The sequence below is a fragment of the Podarcis gaigeae genome (genome assembly GCF_964106915.1).
Source record: "Podarcis gaigeae genome assembly, chromosome: 6".
Classification (NCBI taxonomy): Eukaryota; Metazoa; Chordata; class Lepidosauria; order Squamata; family Lacertidae; genus Podarcis; species Podarcis gaigeae.
This window is the reverse complement of record NC_139682.1, coordinates 53,437,064-53,458,210: the sequence shown is the minus strand read 5'-3', so window position 1 is coordinate 53,458,210 and position 21,147 is coordinate 53,437,064. Positions and strand designations below refer to the sequence as shown.

Below are 21,147 nucleotides of genomic sequence, written 5' to 3'. Positions count from 1 at the left end.
GTAGCTGGAGGCCCCATTAGTATAAGTGGTGCTTCAGGTTAAGAACAGTTTCAGGTTAAGAACGGACCTCCGGAACAAATTAAGTACTTAACCTGAGGTACCACTGTAAATAAATTCCAGAGCCAACCACATCCAGCAGCTTCATGTAGGTGTTAAACAGCTTGAGGTGATGAGATACAATCACATGGAATATCGTAGTGTAAATGCGGTGAGCCACACATGTTTATTGGAACATGCAAAACATGGTGATCTATTCTACCCCCTGCCCCCGGTGCTGTATATATACTAAACCAGACAGCAGGAAAGTAAAAACAAGTGATGTAGACAGTGACCCTCACATGCATGACACATAAAGCAACATTACTTTTTCAGAATTGGCAGCAATACAGGAGGTAAAAATACAGCCATCTATCTCTCATGCAAAGCACTCAACAATAGCTTAAGTGGATCCTGGGATCAGTGGATCCAAGATGTTTCTATACCTAAGCCCATTCAACCACAGTGCTTGTCCCCCAATAAACCTCCATGCAGTGGCGTAGCGCGGGGGGTGCAGGGGGGGCCGGCCGCACCGGGTGCAACATCTGGGGGTTAGGGTTAGGGGGCACAAATCCACGGGTTAAGGGGTGCAAATTACTTGCCTTGCCCTGGTGCTGACAACCCACGCTACACCACTGCCTCCATGTCCAGTCTAACCCTACTTGTGCTCCTTAGGCTGACTTGCATCAAATATAATCAAATATAATCTCATATAAGAGTAGTTGAAGTTGGACTAAAATAATACAGCAGTAAAAGGTAGCTGTACTGGAACATAAGGGGGAAAAATCTAAAATGGGCAATACCTTTAACAGGCCAATCAAAATGGCACAAAATAGGGCTCAGATTTTGAGTTTCCTCGAATTCTTCAGGGACCAGGAGAGCTTTAAAAGTCTGCATGTCAGCAAAGAGAAGGTCCAGTGTAATCTCTGGTCACAAATTCCTGTTCTAAGATTACTCATCATTTTATTCCTCAGTAGTACTCACTCAAGGCAGTATAAGAGGAATAGTCTGTAGCAAAAGGCGCACAGGCGTGTTGTTGAATAACTGACCCAGTTGAGAGAGATTGCCATTATCAGGATTCATATATTTAAGAGCAAAAAGAAGAAGATAAGATTCTCTAATGAATAAGGTCAATAACAAAATCCTTCATTAATGAACAATTGTTGACAGAAAAATAACAATTCAGTAACTGCCCTTATTAATAGTTCCTTTGTGTTTCAAACTTCCATGTAAATAAGGAGCTGGTAACCAGTAACCCACTTCAGCACTGTAGAAATCAAAGGTCTGAAACTCACAAACATTCAGTATTACCGTGAATGATCTCTGGGAGAGAAGGTCACATTCATCCCTAAAATGAGTAATTTTACCTTAATATTGAAGAGACATTTTATTAAGGTCACCTGTGCCTTATCACTTTAATTAAGAGAGCCTTTTTAATTAACTTTTAACAAGCATGTCATCCAAACTATAATAATCTTTCATTTTCATGCAAAGTAAAGCACTATATTCGCAAAGTTCTTCCCCTTTCCCCATCCTGGGCACAATGTCTTTCTCCAGACACAAAAAGGAAATCACAGCAAAAACAAAAATGATACTGTCTTTACAGTGACACTGACATTTCAAGTTCAAAGCATCCTTCTTCAAGCTTCCCACCCTAATGTCTCATAAGCATTACAAAAGAAAAGACTCTCCAGATTCAGCAAAACTAATATTGTTAGTGACTGACCAAATTTCATTTGCCTAAGCAAGATTACTGTAGTGCCTAATGGTCCTGAATGGGTGGGGTGAAGTTTTCTCAATGGGAGCAAATACGGTAGTTGGGAAAGGAAAGGGTTATAGTACAGTGATAGGTCACATGCCTTGCCTGCAAAAGGTTCCAGCTTCAATCTCTAGGAAAGGCAGGGCAGGGCAGGGCAGGGCAGGGCAGGGCACTCCCAAGCCCAAAAGGCAACCAAGTGAGCTCCAGGCTCCAAGTGGTTTACAAGCCCCGAGTTGCTACAGTTTACTGCAACTGGGCTGCACAGATGTAATGGCAGAGCCAATCTGGGATTCCTGCTGGTGCGTCTTTGCAGCCCCAATACATCACTACTACTGTCCTGCCCGAAACAGATAAACTCTAGTGGTCCCTGTGTCAGGGGGTTGGCCCTGCAGTGCTGTCACACCATCAAAACATAGGCGTTCAAAGCATTTCACATCCTATATCCTTTTAAATGTGCTTGTGGGAGAGAAGGGTTATTACAAAATCATAGAATTGAAAAGCTGGAGGGGATCACGAGGATCATCTATTGCAGTGTTTTTCAACCACTGTTCCGCGGCACACTAGTGGGCCGCGAGATGTTGCCTGGTGTGTCGTGGGAAAAATTGAAAACTTCGAAAGATTTTTTTTAAAAAAATTCAAATTTTTGCCCACTAGGTGGGCGCCGGACTGTGTCCTGGGTATGGGGGGTGGGGTTTTTTACCCCACCCTTGGGCAGCAGGAGCACCGATTGGCGCTCCTCAGGGGGACACCCTCCACTTTTCTGATGTCCGGGCTGTGATTGGTCCAGACTCCAGCCTGGACCTATCACAGTAGGACATCATCTTTCAACTTCCTTCCCGCCCGAGCACAGTGTGCGCAGCAGCGGAGAGAAGAAGACGTCGCGACTCCAGTCACCAGAAGGACCGGAGAAGTTGTCATTTTATTTCTCTTCAGTCTCCACTGAATGCCTTGACTGGGTTAGGGACCCTTATAGCTCAGCATCAGTTGGTGGAAAGGACATGACTTTACAGGAGCAGGAGGAACTAACTGAACTGAGACAAAATTGTGGTTTCAAGCTAAGATTTGCTGATCTACCTTTGGACAGTTTTTGGTTGGATACTGCCAAGGAGTTCCCCCTTCTGGCAAACAAAGCTATTTTGACATTGCTCCCATTTTCCACTACATATCTGTGTGAGATGAGCTTTTCAAGCATGATTGCTATAAAGACTAAATACAGAGAGAGACTGAGAGCTGTTGACGAAGAGCTACGTGTGTGTCTTTCTTCGATTCCAGCCAGAATATCAGCTTTGTGTTCAGCCAAACAGGCCCAGGTTGCACACTGAATAAAGTATTTTATAATTTTTCATATTTCTGTTTACTTACTATTTCATAATAAAGTAATTATAAAATACTTTCTTTGTGTTTATTTGATTCCTATTCAAGATAATTACTTTATATATAGTCAATATAGGCACAGAGTTAAATTTTTTAACATTTTCTAATGGTGGTGTGCCTCGTGATTTTTTTCATGAAACAAGTGTGCCTTTGCCCAAAAAAGGTTGAAAAACACTGATCTATTGGTTTGTTTTTGCTCTTTTATATTGTATTTTTATGCTGTGAACTGCCCTGAGATCTTCGGATAAAGGGTAGTATGCAACTTTTAGTAACAATAACAGCAATAACAATAATAAAATCACCTTACTGTACTTTTTGCAACAACCTTGTAAGGTGGGTCAGTATTATTAGCTTTGTATTGCAGAGAGGGTCTGAGGCTCAGAGACATATTGGCTTTTAAAAAGCTGGTAAGTTCATGGCAGTGGCAACTCAAGCAAGTGATCTTCATTTGAAGCTCAGTCTCATAAGACAAGCAACACAAGATCTCTTATTGATTCATCACTCTGGTTGATGACTGCTAGTAACAGAGGGAGAAATTCAACATTGTTTCGATTTCATCATTCTGCATGCACAAGCATTTCTGCTTTCCAGACAAAACAAAAATCCCTCTCTGCTGTTCTGGAGGAGGGTATGGAGGAAGTACTTGTACCTGCCCCGCTGCATTTGCTCCTGCTTGATGCCACATAGTACACCAAACCTCCCAAGTTGTGATTTGGAGGCTCCGTAGGATGGAAGTCTTTAGAGCTTACACTGAAGCCCTTGATTCTTCTTACTGATCTTGTATTTCTTATCTAGAGAATTCTCGCAGATTCCACAGGCAGCTTGAAAAGTCCGTAAAACCATAAAAAATTGTTCTTGGCTCAGGAAATTCACCCGCTTTGAACCACGTCATTACTTTGTGATGATGAACACTTAAGACAAACTTTTGTTTAGCAGTAATGTACAGAGCCTAAACCTCTCACCTGCGAGCTCGAGCCATTCTATACAAAACAAGCACTCCTCCTTGTGGCAATCTGGAGTAATGAAGAAGAGTACAGTCACGTTCTGAGTCTTGTCATTTAGCAGGGCTTTCTTCCAAAATGCATAGCTACAAGTTAAACACTCCCCCCTCCCATCTGTAGTCAAGTACAAATATCACTAGGATGGTGTTTGGATTTTCAGACAGCCCTGCCCTACTTCCCCCACATGTGTTCCTACAAAAAACTGTGGTGTATTTTAAAGTAGAGCCGCTATGTTTTGCAGACACATAATGGCAATGATTCACCAGTAGGTTATTTGAGAACAAAATTTTATTTGTGTACATTTTAGAAGTTTTTTTACAATTTGCTGCTCCGTGGAATTATACAGTTTTTTTCTGGTTGCAGAAAATAGTGAGCGGGGGGGGGGGGGGATGGAGAGAAAAACACTGCATTCATGGCATCAGTAAGAGTGACAAAAGGAATCAATCCCAATTGTTTAAACGACACGATTAAACCCCAAATTCAATATTGGTAGCATAATTTAAAAAAAATAAAAAATACAGTTGTTTCAGTTTTCAAACAGATAGCAGAATACATAGCAAGAAAACATACTCACTTCGATTAATATTCGTAAAATTCAAACACCGCAATATCACTACAATGAGGATTCTTATCTAATGACTAACTTTACGAAAGGACTTTCTAAAAGGTTTTGTTGGTAACACTTCAGGTCATTTGATACTAGGTTGGCTTATTTGATAGCATACACAGGATCAACATACATAGATCCCTTACCCCCAGCACATTGAAGTGCAGTAAATGCCACAATCAAAGCATGTGAAGCATTCTGCACACAAACTATGGTTATACAGGTTTCCTATCTGAGCATTTGAAGAAGTCCTTTGTGCACCTATCCATCTTCAAGCTTCCTTTGACTCAGGCCTGAATTTAGTTTCACTGAATCCCTTTTTGTCTTCCTGCTGTAGCAGACAATCACTACAAATAGATTACCTTTCCTTTTTGGGAGAGACAAATCCAAGAACACAGCATGCTTATAAACACCAGGTTCATCCCCACTTCTAGGAAATGCTCCAGCTAGCTACCAACATGAAGGATCCCAGCTCCCAAATTCACTATTTTAGGCCATAAGCATGTCTACTAAGGCATAAGCAAATCACAGAGATTGTCCTTCACAGCAGAAAGGGAGAAGAGTAGATTTTTCAATTTTCAAAGATGTATATAGAATGTTTTTTGTGGGGGAAGGGGGGAATTGATGATGATTTTAATCAGCTTTACTGATTGTTACTACAAGTAGGAGCAGTATGTTAATTTATAACAGTGGTTCAAACTATGGGCATAAGGAACTAAGAGTTCCATAGATGCTTATTAAGGGATCCTCAGTAAAACTAAACAAAACTGGTTACAACGGATCAGGAGAGGGTTTCCTGGAATGTGTGTCCTGAATGGAGTACTCAGTCTGCAAGGACTAACAGCTGGGCTGCAACAGACCTTCCTAAAGCCCTTATGTGAGTGCACACCAAAATACTCCCCAGAATCCTGTGCAACAAGCAGATTCTATGGCAGATATACTGGGCTCTCTTTGCAGACAATCAAGGTTTCCCTGTGGGGAAGTAACTGAAAAGCCAATTCTCTAGAATAAGACTATGTGACGCTCTGAGAAAAGTTGGCCATGATTCCCCCCACAAAGTAGCTGCACCTTTCAAAGTTTTTGCGACTAATCTCAATAACATGGTGTATTTTAATGCAAAAAATCTCATCCTAATACAGCACATTTTCACTTAGGCTTTCTACTTCTTGAGAACACTGGTGAAGTCAAAGCACAAATGTTCAGCTGGCCAAAGTCAATTGCAGTTCCTTAATTATATTTTAATTAAAAGAAAAAAATATATCACTAAAAGCTATTCTGTGTGAGAGAGACAAAAATAGGAAAAATAATAGTTGTAAACATAGTTAAAATGGTAGCTTATGAAGCAACCATCACAAGAAACCTTAATGAGTGCACTAATAAGTATGCATCATCACATTTCTCAGATCCTATTCAGTGGACATTTTAAGAAAAGAATAACCCCACAGATTTAAGTAACCAGCCCCATATTTTTATGCCATTTTTAAATTAATGAAATGTGCAATTAGAACAGTTGTGCAAGCATTTCAGTATGTTTTTGTTATCCAAATTAATCAAATTATTAAAAACTCATTTCTGCCACTAGCAACACATTAAATTTAAACAATACAGATCTAGTATGCTTTTATATTGGTCAAACCATATCAAACGTATAATTGAGTTGAAATGTTCAAGTTATACAATTTTAGCAGAAAATATAATCATAAGAATTTCCCCTCCAACCTATCTCAAAACATACACTTCAAATCACTGAATAAATAATTTTGTTACAAAGCTTCTAGATTAATTTTATCATGCAGCTAGAGTTGTGTGGCAAGTGAATGTTACCGTAATAGCTGCTTTCAAATATCTGATTTCTTAACCCTTGTGGGTACTGGAAATACAAAATGCCCATATTACTTGCAAATACACAGACACCTAAATGTGTGCAGCACCTACATAATCTGAATCCTCAGCCCTAAATGAACTAGGCTTGACCCAACTTAAGTTAGGCTGCAGTCCTAACTCTCTGAGATGGTATGTATTTGCCTGGTTTTGCTGTGGTGGAGGCTTCTGCTGTGCTCAGGGGAACAGACAGTGCAAAACTCGCAAAATGGGATTATCAGGATGGATCCTGCAGGAGCTGTTAAGGATTACTCTGCAGTCTCCCATTAAAAACAATGGGATTAAAATTAATCATGACTAAACTTTTCAAATTGATTTCAGTGGGACCTAAGTGCAACATAGACTGAATCCAATCCACGTTATAAGCTATAACGTACGTGATTTCCAGATACTGTTGCTCCTCATTATCTCTGGAAAAGGAGCTGTCCCTCTTGCCCCACTTGCACACACTCTGCATACTGTGCGGTTCCTTTTCGCCTTCAAGCATGTGTGGGATACAGGGAGCACCAAAATGTGAAAGCAAAGGGACAACTTCCAAGTAGTGTGGTTAATATTGGGGTGCCTCAGGATGGTCATTGCTTTATTAGCAACCAAATAAACAAGAACTATTCAATACAAAGGGGATACTCTGTTTAAAACTTTTGCTTACAGCAATTGCCTATCATTCAAAACAGCAAATATCATATTTTTTTAAAAAACACACATATGATTTCCCCATATTTGGTCCAAAACTAAAAGAAAAAGAAACCGAAAAGAAATTCAACAGGCCCTCTTACTTATATTTACAATTTCAGTATACGGGATTCTAAAAAATAACATGGCTTTGGACAGTAAGAAAAGACAAATTAAGGGGATCACTAGATGCTTTCTGAAAATAGCTAGGATTAGCATTTAATTACTATTTTTGTTCTGCAATTAGGGTTCTTTACCAGTTGCAAATCTTTTTGACTGTATCTATCTTAATGACAAGCCACATCAAATTCTAAATCATATTTTAAACCAGGCTTTCAAATTAACCATTTTTAAACTGTTTTCAACACAAAAGTGTTTAAAAAGGCATATTTTATCACCATTATAAAATGAACTATAGTAGCAGCTCTTAAAGCAATATTCAAGCAAGTTTGAAAACAGTGTTCAAGTAGAGAACTAGCCTTCTTTATCAAAGATCTTCACAACTTTGCCGAAAACCTGCAAAAGAAAAGACATTACATAATTTTTCTACATTATACCAACAAGCACGTTTCATGAATACTGCAAACTATTATTTATTGCACTTATTAGCTGCTTTTTAAAAATGAAAAAATAAACTCAAGTGATGTATCAAAAAAGCACACACTGCACATTAAAACATAAATCTAAAAGAGAGTAAAAGCTAAAAACACATTCATAGTATAAAAAAGCAGGACAAACACTAACACAAAGTGTTCAGAGCCTTAAAAGGGATGGAACTGTGAGTTTCTTATAATCACTATGTTCAACAGGCCTATTCAAGTTACAATCTACCACCATGCACATGTAGCACCCAGCCTAAGGCAATTAGAGGTGAAAACAGATATAAACGTTTTAGAGCAGTGATGGAGGCAGCTTGGAAGTTAGGTAGTCAATGAAACACAGAAGGGACGGGATTGACAGTGAAATCAGTATTTTCTAACTGATATATCTGTCATTGAAGTTAATGTGAGGCCTGTGGATGATACTGTGATGCACAAGAAAACTTCCACTCACATAATGGGACTTCTGCCCCTCTCCTACTTATCTGCTCAAGGGTCCCAAATCTTTTGCAGATTTTGGGGGTGCATAGAGGATTTCAGGGGATAGAAGGAAACTAATGGTGTCTGTTCTCCTGACAGAAAGCCATAGTTGTATTTCAACTGCCTGTCTTCACTATATAGATTGTCCCCTTGATAATAATTTTTGGTTGCACTGATTTGAACATTTGAATGTCATCTGCAGTACAAAAATCAGAAACTATAATGGAGGGTCTCAAGGAGCTTCCAATCCTGGCAATCAAATTTATAGTGTGATCCCTGGAGTGCAAGCTCAGGATTCTGCAGCCAAGTCACTAACACTTACCAAGAAGAGGAAGGCAAAGTGGCAAGGGAGGTCAGGGAGGTCAGGACTGCATGGACACACTGGCAGAGAATCCAGAGCTCATGTCAATGTGCTCCCAAAATTCCAATCTCAGTGCCAGCTCAGTGCTCCCCCTCTTAGTAAGTAGAAGCAATGCTAATGCTATTGCTGCAGCTCTGTCTCACTGTGCCAACCACATCAACCATTGTGCCATCCTGTCTTAGACAATAAGGGCATGCCAATTGTAGGATGAAGTACACAGCACTTGGATCCATGCCCTATTCCTGTACGCATGGTGCCCTGAAGAAACCCCCTGCACACCTTCAATCTTATGTGCAGCCATGCTTGTGACTGGGGTCTGGGTAGCTGTTTTGAATTGATGATCTGAAAATAGGTGTAAATTGCTTAACTGTTAAGACATTTCTGTTTTAACGCTGGCTGCAGATTTACCTGGTATCTTCCCCATGTAAGAGAAAGAAGATAATTTAAAATGCAATGAAGAGTTGGGATATTTGAGCCCTAAGAAAATCCTGGCGCTTGTGTGTGGTTAATAGGTCATGTAAAGAAATTCAAAACCAAACCTTCTCTCTTCACAACTTACCTCATCAACAGATTTAGAGGCATCTACTTTCCTAACTTTGCCCATTTTCTCATAGAGGTCTATTATGGGCTTGGTAGACTCTAAATACGTATGGATTCTAAGGGAAAGAAAGATACAACAAAGTCATGAAATTGAAAAGCACCAGGAAGTCTAACACAGAAATTATGCATAGACACAGTACCTCTTTTCCAGACTTTCTCTGTTGTCATCACTTCTGCCACTGCTCTTTCCTCTTTCAAGGCAACGGTTAATACATACCTTCAAAGAAAAATAAAAGGGTTATTGAAACATGAAGCCACTATCAAAACATGAAGCCACAAAAAGTAAACAAAATACTTGGGTTTTTTAAGGTACAAGACTAAAGCTATACATCAAACATTTTGCATAAATATATTCAGCTTACCTTCAATTACTTATGCTGTATATTGATAACACCACTTTTGGAAACTTTTAAGTGAAATAAGAACTTAGACCTTCATCCAGCCACGTGAAATCTAACATTTCACAATCAGTAGAACAGAAAGGCATCTCCAAAACGGACCTAGCATATTGTGGTAAAAGCCCTTGAAGTCTAATTATCCACTGAAATTCATTGTACATTCATTGTAATACAACACATATACTGAACTATCGTTTATGTACAGCATTCAAGAATGTATGCAGTCTTTTATTTCCTAAAGAGAATACCCTATCTAATGCAAAGGACAAAGTGATTTTTCAAGATGACAGAACTGCGGGAAAGAGGTGGTTGGTATAAGAATTAATTTTGCCTGAATACTGTAGAATATCAGTGCTCGCAAAGACTTCTTTACTGCTGGAAGCAAAAGAAAAAAAAGATATCTCCCACTTTCTACAATTCTAATTGTGCTCTGGTAACCAATACTTCTTTCTGCTATGGGACAGTTCAATAGAACTTTTTTCCACCATGTCAGTTAATTGTAATTGCAAGACAATTTTGCCACAAAATTATCTAGGCTTATTGTGGGAAGGAACCAATTAACACATACTGTATCAAAATGTATAGAAATGTATCAAAATGTATTTAGTATCAAAATGTATAGAAGGGAAAAGAGAAATGGAACAATGGAACATTTTTCATTGTCTCTCTTCATACAGCACAGAGGAAAGTTGCAAGTGTCTTGTTATTGTGATTACCTCATTGTCACAATCAAAAAAGAGAACAAACAATACATCTGCTTTTCCATCCATGGTTTTGTTCCAGCCCTGAAGATTGTCTTCATTTCTGGGAAATCCATCAATTAAGAATTTATTCTTCTGTGCATTGGCTTCCATAGTTTCATCCATAGCCTGATGGGTAACAGAGAGCTTATATTAAACATGATTTTCTACAAGCACGGTATTGTGACATCTAAGTAATAATCCCCCTGTACTACAAATACACATGTGCTTTTCAAGTGAACAGGTTACAGGTGTACCAAATACATTTCTTGCAACCTTAAAGTTAATTCCATACTATCTTAATACCAATATACTTATGGCACAACTGGAAAAGCATTTAAATGAACAAATGTCTACCACAAAAATAAAATAGATGGGACATTCACACAGAAGGAAACAGGGGAGAGACAGTTTTCACTCATTCCTTGTTCACTCTGCAGCTTGGAGAGAAGATGTTCTGAAAGGCGGAGAATTTCATAGATCAGAATAGGAGATGGCAGTGAGAGCTACAAGAGGAATGAAAGAGAATTGCTTCTCCCTTTCTTTTCTCCAAAGGGAGTCCTTGCAGGATCTCAGCCACTTCCATTCACAGAATGGCAACTCTGGATCCAATCACAGAATTGGGACTCTGCAATACCCCTGCAATACAGGTAAATGCAGCTGTCCCTTACAGGGATCGAACCTGCAACCTTGACATTATCAGCATCATGTTCTAGCCAAATGAATCCTAAATATATAGCCCATGTAGTCCAATTACTTGCAGCAACAGAGTACAGAATTTATTAATAAAAAACATCCTTCGTAGATGAGTGATTTGCCTATCTCTGGGCTTCACAAACACACAAGACATAACCGGCTGTGCATTCACATAAACAATACTCTTCTATATATTCTTATCACAATAGCAAATGTTTGTCTTGCACGTAGACAACACATAAAGTGCAATAATGTAGAAGGAAGCCCCAATGGATCAGTGCATTCATAAAGACCAAATATCTTTATGAATATTTCTGTTCCTGTTTCTGTTCCACATAGGGTTCTAATAATAATAATAATAATAATAATAATAATAATAATAATAATAATTTTTTATTTATACCCCGCCCTCCCCAGCCAAGGCCGGGCTCAGAGCGGCTTACAAGCAATAATAAAAACAAGATGAATGATTACAACTTAAAAACAAAAATAAAATACAACATTAAAATAATGGAACATTAAAATATTAAAATGTAGCCTCATCGCAGGAGGAGAAGGAAAAGAAAGGGGAAAAAAAAAGAGAGGGAGGGAATCAAATTGGCTCCAAGCCAAAGGCCAGGCGGAACAACTCTGTCTTACAGGCCCTGCGGAAAGAAATCAGATCCTGCAGGGCCCTGGTCTCATGAGGCAGAGCGTTCCACCAGGCTGGAGCCAGAGTTGAAGAGGCCCTGGCTCTGGTTGAAGCCAATCTAACTTCCTTAGGGCCTGGGACCACTAGGGTGTGGTTATTTATGGACCTTGAGGCTCTCCGTGGGGCATACCAGGAGAGGCGGTCCCGTAGGTACGAGGGTCCTAGGCCGTGAAGGACTTTAAAGGTCAAAATCAGCACCTTAAATCTGACCCTGTACTCCACCGGGAGCCAGTGCAGCTTGAAAAGCACTGGGTGAATATGCTCCCATGGCAGAGACCCCGTGAGGAGCCTCGCTGCAGCATTCTGTACCCGCTGGAGTTTCTGGGACAGCTTCAAGGGCAGCCCCGCATAGAGCGAATTACAGTAGTCAAGCCTGGAGATGACCGTCGCATGGATCACTGTTGCCAGGTCGGGGCGGGAAAGGTAAGGGACCAACTGCTTGATGCGGCGAAGGTGGAAAAATGTCGCCTTGGCTGTTGCTGTAACTTGCGCCTCCATGGAAAGGGAGGCGTCAAGGATTACACCCAAACTCTTAACGGAAGGCAATGGCACTAATTGGGCCCCCGCAAGAGAAGGGAGGTGGTCCCTCATCCCCATGCCATCCCGACCTAGCCATAGGACCTCTGTCTTCGAAGGATTTCGTTTCAATCGGCTCCCACGAAACCATCCAGCCACAGCTTCCAAACATCTGGTCAGTGTGTTCGGGGCCGAGTCAGTGTGGCCATCCATCAGCAGATAGAGCTGAGTGTCATCAGCATATTGGTGACAGCCCAGCCCAAAGCTCCGGATAATCTGGGCAAGGGGGCGCATAAAGATGTTAAAAAGCATCGGGGAGAGAATTGCGCCCTGCGGCACTCCACACACCAAGGAGTGGCGCGACGACATTTCCGTCCCTAGTGCCACCCTCTGTCCCCGACCAGAGATAAAAGAGCACAACCAGTTACAGGCTATGCCCTGTATCCCCACGTCTGCGAGGCGGTGGTCCAGAAGATCATGATCGACCATGTCAAAGGCTGCTGACAAATCTGAAAGGATCAGCAGTCCTGACCCGCCTCGATCCAGTTGTCTACGGAGATCATCTGTTAGGGCAACCAGAGCCGTCTCCGTTCCAAAACCAGGGCGGAAACCGGACTGAAATGGATCTAATGCCGATGTTTCCTCCAGAAACCTACCAAGCTGTTCAGCAACCGCTCTCTCAATTACCTTACCCAGGTTTGGAAGATTTGAAACTGGGCGGTAATTGGATAGGTCTAAGGGATCTAATGAAGTTTTTTTTAAGAGTGGACACACCACTGCTTCCTTCAGTTCCCCTGGGAATGTCCCCATGTCAAGGGACAAATTGATAATTTCAACCAGGGGGGTCCGTGCAACATCTGGACACTCCCTAATCAGCCAAGACGGGCACGGATCAAGGAGGCAGGTGGTGGGCCTACCAACTTGGAGGAATCTATCCACATCAGTAGGGAGTATCCGATCGAAATGGTCCAACACTGGACCTGAAGTCAGTTGAGGGGCCTCCAGTTCAGTCACTGTATCTAAATTGGCAGGGAGGTCACGGCGGAGCAACAGGACTTTCTCCGCAAAAAAACTCGCGAATGCCTCACAGCTGTGGGTCGAATTTGTGCTTAAATTTGGTTGTCCTCCTAAGGACGTTATTGACCTAATTATTTTAAAAAGTTGTGCCGGGTGAGAGCTAGCGGATGCAATGGAAGCTGCAAAGTAAGATTTCTTGGCAGCTTTCATAGCCATCTCATAGGCTTTCATAAGTGTCCTATAAGATGTTCTTGAGGCTCCGTCACGAGTCCGTCGCCATACTCGCTCTAGCCGTCTGAGATCCCGCTTCATTTTCCGGAGCTCCTCAGTAAACCAAGGGGCCCGGTTTCGACGGGGTCGCAGAGGGCGCTTAGGCGCGATCTCATCAATGGCTGCCAAGAGCCGGTTATTTCAGTCCTCAACAAGGTCATCTAATGAGTCGCCAGGAGGAGCAGAGTTCCGCAAGGCTTGTCGGAATCTATCAGGATCCATCAGTTTTCGCGGACGAGCCCAAATAGGTTCGCCACCCGAGCCGGGGAGGAGCAGGAAGTCTATCTTGGCTTTCAGAGCGTAGTGATCAGACCATGGCACTTCCACAGCAGGGAGCATGATCACATCTATGCCAGCCCCAAAGATCAGATCCAGCGTGTGGCCTGCTTGATGAGTGGGGCCCAAAACAACCTGGGAGAGCCCTAGTGTCGCCATGGAAGTCACTAGATCCAGAGCCTGTGAGGAGGGAGCGGCATCGGCATGGACGTTGAAGTCTCCCAAAACCAGTAAGTTTGGGAACTCCAAGGCCCAGCCCGCCACCACCTCCAGCAGGTCTGACAGGATGGCTGCAGGTGCGCTGGGTGGTCGGTACACCAGCCAGACAGCCAAGCTCTCCTTGGTGCCCCACACGAGACCAACACATTCAATGCCGGAGATCGCCGGTGATGGCAGAGCTCTGAAAGAGCAATCCTCCCGGAATAACAACGTTACTCCTCCCCCCCGACCCACAGTCCGCGATTGATGGAGGACAGAGAAACCTGGGGGTGTTATCTCATGTAGGGAGACTACTTCGCCTTCCTGTACCCAGGTCTCCGTCACGCAAGCCAGGTCGATCCCCTGCAAGACAAAAAAGTCACGCATGGTGGCGGTTTTGTTGCCTATGGACCTGGCATTGCACAGCACCAATGACGGAGGTGTGTAATCCTTGCTCTTCCTACCCTCATCCCTTGGGATGGGGCGTTGATTGGAAGGGGTTCGAGGATCACTGCATCTCGAAACCCTTCGCCGGTAGAGATATCTAGCCCCACTGCCATTCCTCCCTAGCCCTTCAATTGTGGAAATCCCAGATCCCATACTAGCCTCCCCAATAGATGGGTAACATCCCCTCAATAACAAGTCATCCTTGGGCCAGGACTCATGGGTCAAAGTGGTATGGGAAAGAGGTGGAGGTCTGATAGGGTAAGTATCCCTAGAAGATAAAACCCTAAAGAGAAAAGCATTGTTCTTTATGAAAAACATACAGGTACAAAAGTAATTCATCTATCTGTCTTGCACAGTGGTGGGAAATCTCAGGCCTGGAGCCTGAATGTAGCCCTCCAGGCCTCTCTGCCTGGCACTTGGGCCTCTTCTTATTATTAGTTCCACTCCACACACCCCTTGAGAGTTCTTTTGCCTGACTGGAATGTCCTTGAACCATGATGTCATCTCTTGCTTGTTGGGATGGAGAGATGTGCTTCTGACTTTCACATGTCTAAACGTACCTTACCCAACAAAGTTAAAAGTCATGTTAATTGCTCTGGACATTTTTTTCCTCTGGACACGCCCACAAACAGCATGTGCCCCTCCCTTGAAGACTACCCACAAGGGAATGCAGCAATCAGGCTGAAAAAGCTCCCCCCACCCCGGCCTTGCATGTTTTTGTTAGCTACTAACAAAGGGAAAGCAAATTTCTATCTAACCACATTAAAGTTTTGTTGTAAGCTGTTTTGTTTTATTTTGTTTTGTTTTGTTTTGTTTTGTTATAGCTCCCCATGGAAAACTGTATACTCAGTACAGTGTTAAAATCTTACCCTCTTTAACAAGCTGATGGTTATCTCAACAGGAACAATTTTTCCATCTTTAATGTAACTTTCAATGAGCTCTCCATACTGAGAGCCCGGTCTCTTCCTCTCATCTCGAAGCAGGTCACCTGCCGAGAGGTGTGTGTAACCGTATTTCTAAAAGAAAAATATACATTTAAGTATCATTTAATTAAGTATAAGCAACTTCTTAAATGAAATTGGTACGTATTCTTTTTAAATGCACCACATGCATCACTAAAAGACAACATGCAATCCACATATGCATAGAACATTTTCCTTTAGGCTCCCTCACCAAAGTTTAATATGAACTTTGTAAGAACTCTAACATTTGTTGGAGTTATTTCCTCCATGGAACTTTGCAGAAACCTATTAGTTAATATGTCTTCCATTTCCTCAACACCTTCACATAATCAACAGGATTTTTAAATACACTGAATTTCCCTTATAGCAAGCTCACTTGGACAAATGACTCACACTTCAACCCAGGTGCCAAGGAAAGCTGGAATATAAGGGCAGCCCCATCAGATCAGACAAGGGACCTATCTAGACCAGTATGCTGCTTCCCACAGTGGCTAACCCACAAATACAGTAGGAAGGACAATATAGGCAACAACTGTTTTGCACAAGGGTTGTGTTCCTGACTCCCCTGCTGTTGGTGAAGCACACATTAAGCCTGCCCCACTCCCTTTCCCAGCCACTTCCAGGTTGTGGGGATGCACATGTGCAAGGTCATGTTTCAACTGGACGCGCATCAATTGGCCTGTAAACCTCTCCAACATTGCTCCCCAGTGACTAGTATTCAGAAGCACTGTACCTCTCAATTTGAAAGTAGCATGCAACAATCATAACTGTTAATAGCAATTGATAACTTCTGAACAATTAACTGAAAATAAGGTTATCATTTTGTTACAAGTGTTATCAAATACAACTGTCACCTGAACAGAATCATTCCATCAAGCTGTAGCAGAAAAAGAGAAAGGAAGCAAGGCAACGGAGAGCAGTAGATTTTGGTTTCTCCTCTTGCTGAACTGCTTCCATCCTAACTAAACATTATAGGAAATTGTAACTTAGAATTGTTATCCAAGCTTGCTTATTTTATCCTTCCTTCCTCTCCATTTTCTTTTTCTGATGCATCTTTTACATTGCAAGCCTGAGGGCAGGAGTCTACCTTGCCTTGCTTTTACTGCTCTGTAAGCTACCTGGCTAAAGAGCAGGGTGGGTGGGTGGGTGGGTGTGTAATTGCACCATAGGTTTCTGCTTGTTTATATAATTACTGTTTACTGCTCTGAATTTAGAACGTTAATTTGGCTAGCACAATATGTAGATGTTACACCAACCCAACAGATGCCAAAGCAGGAACAATTTCATTGTATTCCTGTTCCACCAACAGAAGACTAAAATAAAGTTATGCTAGAAGACGACGTTAGGAATACTGTACAAATTCACCTCACCTAAATCCCGGTGAAATGTATGTTACTTTGTAAAACATCAAGGCAAAATTTTGCATACTGATATCTCTCAAAGAATCCTAGTGGTGTGCTCCATAGCCTTACTATGCATTTTAAACTAATGCTGTATATAAATATTAAGTCCGTTATTCCAAATATTACCTACAGAAGCTATAACCTAAATCAAAGCTTTTCATAAGAAGTTTTACCCTGAAAACCCTCACACAGGCATGCAGTATTTCTGTCTGCAGTTGAGGATTATGGTTTTAAAAACATTTTCTATAGAAGAGAATGGGCAGAAATAAATCCCTATTTGGCACCCATTTATGTATCTGTAAATCTAACCCACAACTCAGTTAGCATATTCTGACTTAACTGCTTTGTACAATACATTAAACTTTTTTTAAAAAAAATCTTAAGATGCAATTTTATGTATACTTTCTTGAAAGCACTGCACTGAAATCAATGTGCCCTACTGCCTGTATAGAGCCATTTACTCAACTGCCAGAATTCCCTATATTTGGAGAGAATGCAACTGTGGACCTCAATTTTTACAACCACCCAGATAATTGTAATGTGATGACTGTATGATGTACTTGGGTAAGTAGGGTAACAATCCTATATATACGTAATCACATTTTGTGCAACATTTACGATAGGGCTGTAAATGCAGCTAGGACTGAAATGAAAGATATGACATAGTTGTATATGGAATGTCTTGTCCTTGCTTCACTTATTTCAAAATAGTGATATCATCCAAAGCAGGGAACATATTGTATTCCAAAGTGCATCCCTTTACTTCAGGCATCACCAACCTTCGGCCCTCCAGATGTTTTGGACTACAACTCCCATCATCCCTGACCACTGGTCCTGTTAGCTAGGGATCATGGGAGTTGTAGGCCAAAACATCTGGAGGGCCGCAGGTTGGGGGTGCCTGCTTTACTTTATCCTATATACATCCAAGTTTTTTCTGGTCATACCTATTCAGACAAGTAAATTACTGCCCTTGAGGGCACTTTTGCAACAAGGGCAAAATTGTGCTCTCTCCTTCATATACTGGATGGCAAAATCCTCAGTTACGGGGATCTTAAAAGGCTGGGGTAAAATGTGTACTGCATTTCTTGCCTTGTAAGACAAATCTTTTCTGGTCAGCATTTTGCCAATACAAATAATGGATTTTAGTGACGCAATGAAAGTACCAGTTTTACAGTTGGGAGCCACACCCAAGCTGTGAGTCATTACTAAGAATCATTATGACATATATGACCTATGCCTTATTCCTTCCTTTGCTTACTGTATGTGGTGTAAGATTACCATTGGTAGTACTGCAATGGTACTGAGAAACTAGTCAAACTCATAGTGCTCACATGGGGGTTGGCAACATAAACTTGGCTACATTCCGCATACAGTGGCAATTCGGTTTACAACTTAATCTGTTCCAGAAGTCTATTCTTAAACCGAAACCGTTCTTAAACCAAGGCATGCTTTCCCTAATGAGGCCTCCGCCACTAGTGCCCTTCCACTGTTTGAATTCCGTTCTTAGACCGAGGTAAAGTTCACAAACCAGGGCACTACTTCTGGTTTTGTGGAGTTCGTAAACCGAATCGTTTGTAAACCGAGATACCACTGTACTTGTGGAAAGTTCAAAAATACAATGCCAGAGGTCTCCAAAACAAAAGGTGCCAAAATCCATTATATTTTGTTTCAATTGATTAAGGTGAAAGCTAAACTGAAGGATTAAGCACTGAGCTGCAATGTATGCTGTCATCATCACCACAGATTACACAGAAAATATTACATTCAGAGTGGAATAAGGTATTAGAACACATAACTCAACATGCATTTATACCATTTATGACTTAATTGTGTTGCCAACTTTTGATTTCAGCATGAATTGGACTTTTAAGATTTTATATAGTGCCAAGAAATTTGTGACTCATACCACCTCTTATTTTTAACAAGTTATGTTTGTGGTCTCCAATCCTGCAAAGGAAACCCTGCCTGCCTCAAGAGAGAGAGGCTTAAATAGACCACTCCTTGGTTCTTTCTAGCAAGCTTTCTAAGGCAGAAGTGATGTGTACAGTACTTGCTTCAAAATATAATTGGAGCCTTGAAGTTGGACATGGTTTTGATGAGAGTGTCTAGAACTTAGGGGCATGCTTATATTACAAACAGAAGTCAGTTTAAACCCAACAGCATCTCCCAACGAATCTTAAGACCAGCAGCTTATTGATTATGAAGATTCTTTCAATTAGTTGGAAGCCATGAGAGTTGAATAGCTCGAACTATTCCTCAGTTAAAGAATGAATACAAAGGTGCACAAAATTGCTTCCCCCCCTTTACCCTCCAAACATAAGATCTTCATAAGTTACTAACAGAAACAATCATGCCAGAGGTTTAGATGAGCACTGAACCCAAGCTTTTCCTAGCCCGCAATATAACCACCACCGCCTTCCATAAGCACCTTAGTTACTGAGGATCGGTCCTTTTCTGTGCCTGACTGTGGAATACCTTCCCCTGAAGCATCCCTGACACGTCTACAGCTTTTGCTTATCTATTTTTTTTTCTGTTGAAAAGAAAATATTCTTTTATTATCACGTGCATCTTATAAGATCCGTTGCCCTGCTTACCGTGCAACTGCTATTTCTAGCTCCGAGCCTCAACACCAGACTCGTAGCATATTTGATCCCACCGGTATCTAGTCGGGTCCAAACCATTTGAGAATCTCGAGGGCCACAAGCCAAGTCGGTCACAACTACAACCCCCATCATCCTCTGGGCGCCGGTTGACAGGGACTAGGGCGCTTCTACGGGCGCGCTGCTTGCTAGGCATGGTAGTTCTATCGCGGAGGGAAGAAAGAGGGAGAAGAGACGAGGTGCCCTTTCCGTCCCTTACCTCCACAACGCGGGCGCACTGGGTCCCCTTTCCGGCGCCAGGCCCGCCGAGAACGAACACGACCACCGGCTTCATGAGGAGCAGCAAGCGAGGGGAAGGGGCGGAAGAAGCCAAGGACGCCGCCGCCGCGCCCAGCCGAGGAGCCGAGGGACCGACACGAGCCGCGGAAGCCAAGAGGCAGCGACAGAACATACGCCGGGGGAGAAGCGCCGCGCCGGCAGGGATGGTGGGCTCGCTAACTGTCCCGACGCCACCTCACTCCTCCGGCTGAGGTGGCTGCTGAGGTGTCACCGGGAAGGGAAAGCGCTTCCGGGTTCCCGCCCGGTCACTCTCGCTGCTGCTGCTGAGGGAGGGGCGACATGGCGGACAGGGAGGGGCGGGGCCAAGGGAGAGGGCGGGGCTACGCGCCTGTGCCCGCGCGGCGCCCCTTGAAGGGCTCCGGAGGAGAGCCTGTTTTAGACGGGGGGCGGGTCGCCTTGTCTAGGAGGGATCCTACTTGGATTTGGAGGGGACACTTTCAGGAGCAACTAAAAAAGAAACAAAGAAACGCGTATGTGTGTATGCACGCGCACACACACAGAGATAGACATCTATAAATACCTATTCTCGTTTGGAAGTATATATGGATTTATGCATGCGATACGCGCCCGAAAGGAGCTTCTTGTAGGTCTCTGTCCTTTCTGCGATTGCTTGCAAACTTTTGGCCGCAGAAATGCTACTATGCTGGCATTGTTTGGGAAGAGGGCAAGACAAAGCAGCACAAAGCCGAAGCACTGTGGCCCCCTCCCGCTTTTGTGGACAAGAGTCCACTTCATCAGATGCATTCTAGTTGGCAGGTGAGAGTGTAGTAGAGGAAGCATCTTGCAACCGGGGATGACATATACCAGCTGAAAGTAGACCAGTCTGCAGATGATGCCATTTAAACCTGTTCGTCTTTAAGGCGCCAAAATAACGTTTTTGCTGCGATGTATTTAGGCTTCCATCCTGTATCCGCTTACCCACTGAAAATGGACTTCGCTCTGAATAAGACATGCCGAGTAGTCCTACCAACGACCCTCGGAGGTACTTACTGGGGCGAATCCCCTGAAATATAGCGGCATTTACTTTCAAGAAAACGTATACAAGATTATATGTAAGCATGACTTGAATAGACCGTTCCACAACTATGTTTACCCAAGCACTTTCTGAGGCATCGCTCGAAGCCTAGGTATCTGTTATCACTAAGGTAACAAAAGGAATCACGCCCCTTCCTCTTTCCACTTTCAGACTCTGCGCTTGCGCAATAGCTCCCTTGCTGCGACCGT

The 21,147-nt window shown here is 42.5% G+C and overlaps 1 protein-coding gene across 2 annotated transcripts; it reads right to left on the bottom strand.

Moving 5' to 3' along the window:
• Window positions 1-4,440: 4,440 nt before the first annotated feature.
• CMPK1 (cytidine/uridine monophosphate kinase 1) lies at window positions 4,441-21,060 on the bottom strand. Of its 2 annotated transcripts, XM_083742563.1 has the most exons (7): window positions 21,017-21,060; window positions 19,844-20,370; window positions 15,489-15,635; window positions 10,485-10,637; window positions 9,511-9,587; window positions 9,330-9,426; window positions 4,441-7,846 (listed from the first exon to the last, which is right to left on the bottom strand). In XM_083742563.1, the coding sequence occupies exons 2-7, from the start codon at window positions 20,033-20,035 to the stop codon at window positions 7,805-7,807; spliced, it is 708 nt and encodes a 235-aa protein (XP_083598689.1). In that variant the 5' UTR covers window positions 20,036-20,370; window positions 21,017-21,060; the 3' UTR covers window positions 4,441-7,804. The 2 variants fall into 2 exon arrangements, with proteins under 2 accessions (XP_083598689.1, XP_083598690.1); XM_083742564.1 differs by lacking the exon at window positions 21,017-21,060 and having other exon boundaries at window positions 19,579-20,365.
• Between the last annotated feature and the right edge of the window lie 87 nt (window positions 21,061-21,147).

Excerpts from the sequence above, each read along its gene's own strand:
- CMPK1 (XM_083742563.1), bottom strand. The coding sequence starts at position 20,035 with ATGTTCTGTCGCTGCCTCTTGGCTTCCGCGGCTCGTGTCGGTCCCTCG. Across the intron at positions 15,636-19,843 it reads AGTGCGCCCGCGTTGTGGAG|AAATACGGTTACACACACCT; the intron begins GTAAGGGACGGA and ends TTTTTCTTTTAG. Across the intron at positions 9,588-10,484 it reads TTTTTGATTGTGACAATGAG|GTATGTATTAACCGTTGCCT; the intron begins GTAATCACAATA and ends TTTTCTTTGAAG.